General features: G+C 40.2%; 1 protein-coding gene across 1 annotated transcript in view; it reads left to right on the top strand.

Moving 5' to 3' along the window:
• Positions 1-6,919: 6,919 nt before the first annotated feature.
• The window catches only part of LOC116989676 (leukocyte receptor cluster member 1-like), a 17,967-nt gene continuing 16,687 nt past the window's right edge, over positions 6,920-8,199 (top strand). Inside the window, exon 1 of the mRNA XM_033047288.1 lies at positions 6,920-7,018. Coding sequence (XP_032903179.1) covers positions 6,920-7,018 — 99 coding nt within the window. The remainder of the gene's footprint in view (positions 7,019-8,199) is intronic.

Below are 8,199 nucleotides of genomic sequence, written 5' to 3' on the forward strand. Positions count from 1 at the left end.
AGGAGGAAAATGGTAAATATGGCAGATGTGGGCCCTTCAATTCCCCTGTAATTAAAGATGGGGAATGGCAGAGAAGTTAAATAATTCCTTAAAGTTTGCCTTAAAGGAATAATACAGGTATACGAGAGAACAAAAAGCCAGTGAGAATGAGAAATGGAATGAAATGAGTCTTAATCAATAAAAGTGAAAAAGAGTAGTCGGCAGACTTAACTATAAACCTTTACGCAAGAAATGTAATGCTGAGGCTCTATCAGGCTCTATAAGGAGAGATGCACCGTTGAAGCTCTATAAGGTGCTGGTCAGCCTGCATTTGGAGTACCGTGAGCAAATTTGGACCCCATGTCTGAGGAAGGATGTGCTGGCTCTGGAGAGGGTCCAGAGGAGGTTTACAAGAATGATTCAGGAATGAGAGGGTTAATACATTAGCGTTTGACTGTACTGGGCCTCTACTCACTGGAGTTTTAAAGGATGAGGGGATCACATTGAAACTTACAGAATAATGAAAAGCATAGATAGAATGAATGTGGAAAGGATTGGTGATCCTATTACCTCTATAGGGTATCAACTGACGTGTCAAACAAGACTCTAAACCGAGGTTTAATTTAGTTTATTACAACAATCTTTATTAACACTCGAGTAGCTTAAAACATGCATGCAAACACTTGACTTCTAATAACTTCTCCTTTACTTTACTATTTCAACTTATCATTTCTTAAATTAAATCACAGTCAGATATTGCCCCTATGAATGAATTGGACAGATTCACTCTGTTGGTGGGGGGGTTGTCTTCTCTGAGCTTTGAACTCAGGTCCCTCCTTCTTGTGATGGTTGTTCCCTGGTTGTTCCTGTCCATGTCTCAGACCGCCCTTCTTTTATACTAATTTTCCTTCAATCTCATAAAGGAAGCCTTTGTTCAAACCCAAGGCTCTCACAATTCTAAAGTCAATCATTTTGAGTTGTTACTCATCCAAGGGCTGAATAAACAAAACGCATCTTCGTTCCTTATCAACATTTCCATTCTCATCATACAGTTCCTTTGTAAAATGGCCGTTCCCAGCCACCTTATCTTCACAAGGCTATACTGCCTAGCAATTAAATTACGTGCTGCTCTGTTCTCACCAGATGTTCATCATGTGACCATTTTCAGTGTTTCTTTGTTCACCTGTTCCCAGGGTTTTGATCTGTCTGTCTCTAGCTAGTAGCATCCTCCCAAACCCTGTCGGGATACTTAACATCCAGTCCCAGGCTAGCGGATGTTTCCACTGGTGGGTCGAGTCTTGGACCAGAGGTCATAGCTTCGGAATTAAAGGGTGCTCTTTTAGAAAGAGGAGGTGGAAGAACTTCTTTAGTCAGATGGTATTTAATCTGTAGAATTCTTGGCCACAGAAGGCTGTGGAGGCCAAGTCAGTGGATATTTTTAATGCGGAGAGAACGGATGTCAATGGAGATGGGGAGAAGGCAGGAAAATGGGATTAGGAGGCAGAGATCAGCCATGATTGAATAGCAGTGGACCCAATGAGCCAAATGGCCCAATTCTACTCCTATAACGTGAACTTTACCTGCGTTGTATTATGGATATCATTCTGAGCCATATGTTCTGAAAACAATGATAAATTAGAAGTATACCAAGTTAAAAGTAGAAGAATAACATTTTCTGATCAGCACCAAAAGTACAAACTAATTATACAAATCAAAATTCTTCAGAAAACAAGCCATTGAGTGTTTCCAAATCAACTTACATCTTAGTGCAGGGTCATAGTTTGTAAGTCATTGTTTGCAAAATATCTTTTGTATATTTAGCTCACACTCTTGTATTTAAGTATGGTTGTTCCCCATTTACCACAAGATTGTTACTGAACTGTGTACAAAACATGAGTTTCACTCTATCTCGGTACGTGAGACAATAAAATACCATTGAAACATTAAATGTGAGAAACATAGAAAATGGCTTTCAATATTATGCACCTTTTGGTGACTACTTCATTTCAAGTGTTATGTTCAGTTCCAATAAATTGCAGTTTCATTATGGATATCTCAGAGCAAAATGAGTTTTATTTACCTTGCACAATGTGGAATTAATTCACCAAGTTCTTCAATTCTGAGATAAGCTACAGTGCACTATTTTACGTTACATTTTTGGCCACTTCCCTTTGATCTGACATCAAGAACAATAAAGAAATGTATTTGCATGCACAAAAACAAACCCAAAAAAGTGAATTATTCATGGTTGGCATGAGGAATTAAAAGGAGTGTTAACAAGCACATAAGTAGTCAGATATAGTTTTTGAGCTGAAGAATGGGAGCATTTAGAACTCAAATGAGAATCAATAAATTGATAAAGAAATGCCAGATGGAATACAAGACAAGATGTACAAAATCATGAGGACGAATGCACAGCCTTTTACCCAGAGTAGGGAAAATCAAGAACCAGGGGACATAGATTTAAGGTGAGGGGCAATATTCAAGAGGAACTGGCGGGTCGACCTTTTCTACAGGGTGGTGCGTATATAGAAGGGGCTGCCAGAGTAGATAGTAAAAACATGTACTATAGCAGCATTTTTTTTTTTAAACTTGGACAAGCACATGTGGATAGGAAAGATTTGAAGAGATATGGGCCAAATGGGACTAGAAAAAATCGTGCTTGGCAAGGATAAGGTGGGCCGAAAGGCCAGTTTCCATGCCTCGAATGGTGAGAACATAAAATGGACTGCAGGAGGAAAATGCTAAATATGGCAGGTGTGGGCCCTTACAGGCAGAGACAGGAGAATTAAAGATGGGGAATGGCAGAGAAGTTAAATAATACCTTAAAGCTTTCCTTAAAGAAATAATACAGGTATACGAGAGAACAAAAAGCCAGTGGGAATGAGAAATGGAATGAAATGAGTCTTAATCAATAAAAGTGAAAAAGAGTAGTCGGCAGACTTAACTATAAACCTTTACGCAAGAAATGTAATGCTGAGGCTCTATAAGGAGAGATGCACCGTTGAAGCTCTATAAGGTGCTGGTCAGCCTGCATTTGGAGTACCGTGAGCAAATTTGGACCCCATGTCTGAGGAAGGATGTGCTGGCTCTGGAGAGGGTCCAGAGGAGGTTTACAAGAATGTTTCAGGAATGAGAGGGTTAATACATTAGCGTTTGACTGTACTGGGCCTCGACTCACTGGAGTTTTAAAGGATGAGGGGATCACATTGAAACTTACAGAATAATGAAAAGCATAGATAGAGTGAATGTGGAAAGGATTGGTGACCCTATTACCTCTATAGGGTATCAACTGACGTGTCAAACAAGACTCTAAACCGTGGTTTAATTTAGTTTATTACAACAATCTTTATTAACACTCGAGTAGCTTAAAACATGCATGCAAACACTTGACTTCTAATAACTTCTCCTTTACTTTACTATTTCAACTTATCATTTCTTAAATTAAATCACAAAGTCAGATACTGCCCCTATGAATGAATTGGACAGATTCACTCTGTTGGTGGGGGGTTTGTCTTCTCTGAGCTTTGAACTCAGGTCCCTCCTTCTTGTGATGGTTGTTCCCGGGTTGTTCCTGTCCATGTCTCAGGCCGCCCTTCTTTTATACTAATTTTCCTTCAATCTCATAAAGGAAGCCTTTGTTCAAACCCAAGGCTCTCACAATTCTAAAGTCAATCATTTTGAGTTGTTACTCATCCAAGGGCTGAATAAACAAAACGCATCTTCGTTCCTTATCAACATTTTCATTCTCATCATACAGTTCCTTTGTAAAATGGCCGTTCCCAGCCACCTTATCTTCACAAGGCTATACTGCCTAGCAATTAAATTACGTGCTGCTCTGTTCTCACCAGATGTTCATCATGTGACCATTTTCAGTGTTTCTTTGTTCACCTGTTCCCAGGGTTTTGATCTGTCTGTCTCTAGCTAGTAGCATCCTCCCAAACCCTGTCGGGATACTTAACATCCAGTCCCAGGCTAGCGGATGTTTCCACTGGTGGGTCGAGTCTTGGACCAGAGGTCATAGCTTCGGAATTAAAGGGTGCTCTTTTAGAAAGAGGAGGTGGAAGAACTTCTTTAGTCAGATGGTATTTAATCTGTAGAATTCTTGGCCACAGAAGGCTGTGGAGGCCAAGTCAGTGGATATTTTTAATGCGGAGAGAACGGATGTCAATGGAGATGGGGAGAAGGCAGGAAAATGGGATTAGGAGGCAGAGATCAGCCATGATTGAATAGCAGTGGACCCAATGAGCCAAATGGCCCAATTCTACTCCTATAACGTGAACTTTACCTGCGTTGTATTATGGATATCATTCTGAGCCATATGTTCTGAAAACAATGATAAATTAGAAGTATACCAAGTTAAAAGTAGAAGAATAACATTTTCTGATCAGCACCAAAAGTACAAACTAATTATACAAATCAAAATTCTTCAGAAAACAAGCCATTGAGTGTTTCCAAATCAACTTACATCTTAGTGCAGGGTCATAGTTTGTAAGTCATTGTTTGCAAAATATCTTTTGTATATTTAGCTCACACTCTTGTATTTAAGTATGGTTGTTCCCCATTTACCACAAGATTGTTACTGAACTGTGTACAAAACATGAGTTTCACTCTATCTCGGTACGTGAGACAATAAAATACCATTGAAACATTAAATGTGAGAAACATAGAAAATGGCTTTCAATATTATGCACCTTTTGGTGACTACTTCATTTCAAGTGTTATGTTCAGTTCCAATAAATTGCAGTTTCATTATGGATATCTCAGAGCAAAATGAGTTTTATTTACCTTGCACAATGTGGAATTAATTCACCAAGTTCTTCAATTCTGAGATAAGCTACAGTGCACTATTTACGTTACATTTTTGGCCACTTCCCTTTGATCTGACATCAAGAACAATAAAGAAATGTATTTGCATGCACAAAAAACAAACCCAAAAAAGTGAATTATTCATGGTTGGCATGAGGAATTAAAAGGAGTGTTAACAAGCACATAAGTAGTCAGATATAGTTTTTGAGCTGAAGAATGGGAGCATTTAGAACTCAAATGAGAATCAATAAATTGATAAAGAAATGCCAGATGGAATACAAGACAAGATGTACAAAATCATGAGGATGAATGCACAGCCTTTTACCCAGAGTAGGGAAAATCAAGAACCAGGGGACATAGATTTAAGGTGAGGGGCAATATTCAAGAGGAACTGGCGGGTCGACCTTTTCTACAGGGTGGTGCGTATATAGAAGGGGCTGCCAGAGTAGATAGTAAAAACATGTACTATAGCAGCATTTTTTTTTTTAAACTTGGACAAGCACATGTGGATAGGAAAGATTTGAAGAGATATGGGCCAAATGGGACTAGAAAAAATCGTGCTTGGCAAGGATAAGGTGGGCCGAAAGGCCAGTTTCCATGCCTCGAATGGTGAGAACATAAAATGGACTGCAGGAGGAAAATGCTAAATATGGCAGGTGTGGGCCCTTACAGGCAGAGACAGGAGAATTAAAGATGGGGAATGGCAGAGAAGTTAAATAATACCTTAAAGCTTTCCTTAAAGAAATAATACAGGTATACGAGAGAACAAAAAGCCAGTGGGAATGAGAAATGGAATGAAATGAGTCTTAATCAATAAAAGTGAAAAAGAGTAGTCGGCAGACTTAACTATAAACCTTTACGCAAGAAATGTAATGCTGAGGCTCTATAAGGAGAGATGTACCGTTGAAGCTCTATAAGGTGCTGGTCAGCCTGCATTTGGAGTACCGTGAGCAAATTTGGACCCCATGTCTGAGGAAGGATGTGCTGGCTCTGGAGAGGGTCCAGAGGAGGTTTACAAGAATGTTTCAGGAATGAGAGGGTTAATACATTAGCGTTTGACTGTACTGGGCCTCGACTCACTGGAGTTTTAAAGGATGAGGGGATCACATTGAAACTTACAGAATAATGAAAAGCATAGATAGAGTGAATGTGGAAAGGATTGGTGACCCTATTACCTCTATAGGGTATCAACTGACGTGTCAAACAAGACTCTAAACCGTGGTTTAATTTAGTTTATTACAACAATCTTTATTAACACTCGAGTAGCTTAAAACATGCATGCAAACACTTGACTTCTAATAACTTCTCCTTTACTTTACTATTTCAACTTATCATTTCTTAAATTAAATCACAAAGTCAGATACTGCCCCTATGAATGAATTGGACAGATTCACTCTGTTGGTGGGGGGTTTGTCTTCTCTGAGCTTTGAACTCAGGTCCCTCCTTCTTGTGATGGTTGTTCCCGGGTTGTTCCTGTCCATGTCTCAGGCCGCCCTTCTTTTATACTAATTTTCCTTCAATCTCATAAAGGAAGCCTTTGTTCAAACCCAAGGCTCTCACAATTCTAAAGTCAATCATTTTGAGTTGTTACTCATCCAAGGGCTGAATAAACAAAACGCAACTTCGTTCCTTATCAACATTTTCATTCTCATCATACAGTTCCTTTGTAAAATGGCCGTTCCCAGCCACCTTATCTTCACAAGGCTATACTGCCTAGCAATTAAATTACGTGCTGCTCTGTTCTCACCAGATGTTCATCATGTGACCATTTTCAGTGTTTCTTTGTTCACCTGTTCCCAGGGTTTTGATCTGTCTGTCTCTAGCTAGTAGCATCCTCCCAAACCCTGTTGGGATACTTAACATCCAGTCCCAGGCTATAGGATGTTTCCACTGGTGGGAGAGTCTTCGACCAGAGGTCATAGCCTCGGACTTAAAGAGCGCTCTTTTAGAAAGAGGAGGTGGAAGAACTTCTTTAGTGAGATGGTATTTAATCTGTAGAATTCTTGGCAACAGAGGGCTGTGGAGGCAAAGTCAGTGGATATTTTTAAGGCAGAGATAGCAATGATATGGCAAGCTGGCGGAAGAAGGAAAAGAGGCCGACCAAATCTCACATGGAGGCAAAAATTCCAGAATGTTTTGGAAGCCTGGGACGCTAACCTATCGAGGGTGGAAGACGTTGCACATGACCGAACAGAATGGCAAAAGCTTTCTGACCAATGCACTCAACAGTGTGGGAGGAACTAAGCCCAAGTCTAAGTTCAGCAACTACCTCTTAAGGTGCAAACTTCCAAATTCTCAAAACACTTGAGTTATGATTCAAGCAGCATACTCATTCGGGAGAAGCCAGAGGGTAATGGTGGATGGCTGTTTGTCGGGTTGGAGGCCCGTGACTAGTGGGGTGCCTGAGGGATCTGTGTTGGGTCCTTTGTTGTTTGTCATGTACATCAATTATCTGGATGAAGGTGTGGTAAATTGGATTAGTAAGTATGCAGATGATACCACGATAGGGGGTGTTGTGGATAATGAAGAGGATTTCCAAAGTCTACAGAGTGATTTAGGCCATTTGGAAGAATGGGCTGAGAGATAGCAGATGGAGTTTAATGCTGATAAATGTGAGGTGGTACGCCTTGGTAGGACAAATCAAAATAGGACGTACATGGTAAATGGTAGGGAATTGAAGAATACAGTTGAACAGAGGGATCTGGGAATAACCGTGCATAGTTCCTTGAAGGTGGAATCTCATATAGATAGTGTGGTAAAGAAAGCTTTTGGTATGCTAGCCTTTATAAATCAGAGCATTGAGTATAGAAGCTGGGATGTAATGTTAAAATTGCACAAGGCATTGTTCAGACCAAATCTGGAGTATGGTGTACAATTTTGGTCGCCCAATTATAGGAAGGATGTCAACAAAATAGAGAGAGTACAGAGTAGATTTACTAGAATGTTGCCTGGGTTTCAACAACTAAGTTACAGAGATAGGTTGAATAAGTTAGGTCTTTATTCTCTGGAGCGCAGAAGGTTAAGGGGGGACTTGATAGAGGTCTTTAAAATGATGAGAGGGATAGACAGAGTTGATGTGGACAAGCTTTTTCCTTTGAGAATAGGGAAGATTCAAACAAGAGGACATGACTTCAGAATTAAGGGACAGAAGTTTAGGGGTAACATGAGGGGGAACTTCTTTACTCAGAGAGTGGTAGCGGTGTGGAATGAGCTTCCAGTGGAAGTGGTGGAGGCAGGTTCGTTGGTAACAATTAAAAATAAATTGGATAAGCATATGGATGAGAAGGGAATGGAGGGTTATGGTATGAGTGCAGGCAGGTGGGACTAAGGGAAAAAAGTTGTTCGGCACGGACTTGTAGGGCCGAGATGGCCTGTTTCCGTGCTGTAGTTGTTATATGGTAACAACCCAAA

The sequence above is a fragment of the Amblyraja radiata genome, chromosome 29, assembly GCF_010909765.2.
Source record: "Amblyraja radiata isolate CabotCenter1 chromosome 29, sAmbRad1.1.pri, whole genome shotgun sequence".
In the NCBI taxonomy this organism is placed as follows: domain Eukaryota; kingdom Metazoa; phylum Chordata; class Chondrichthyes; order Rajiformes; family Rajidae; genus Amblyraja; species Amblyraja radiata.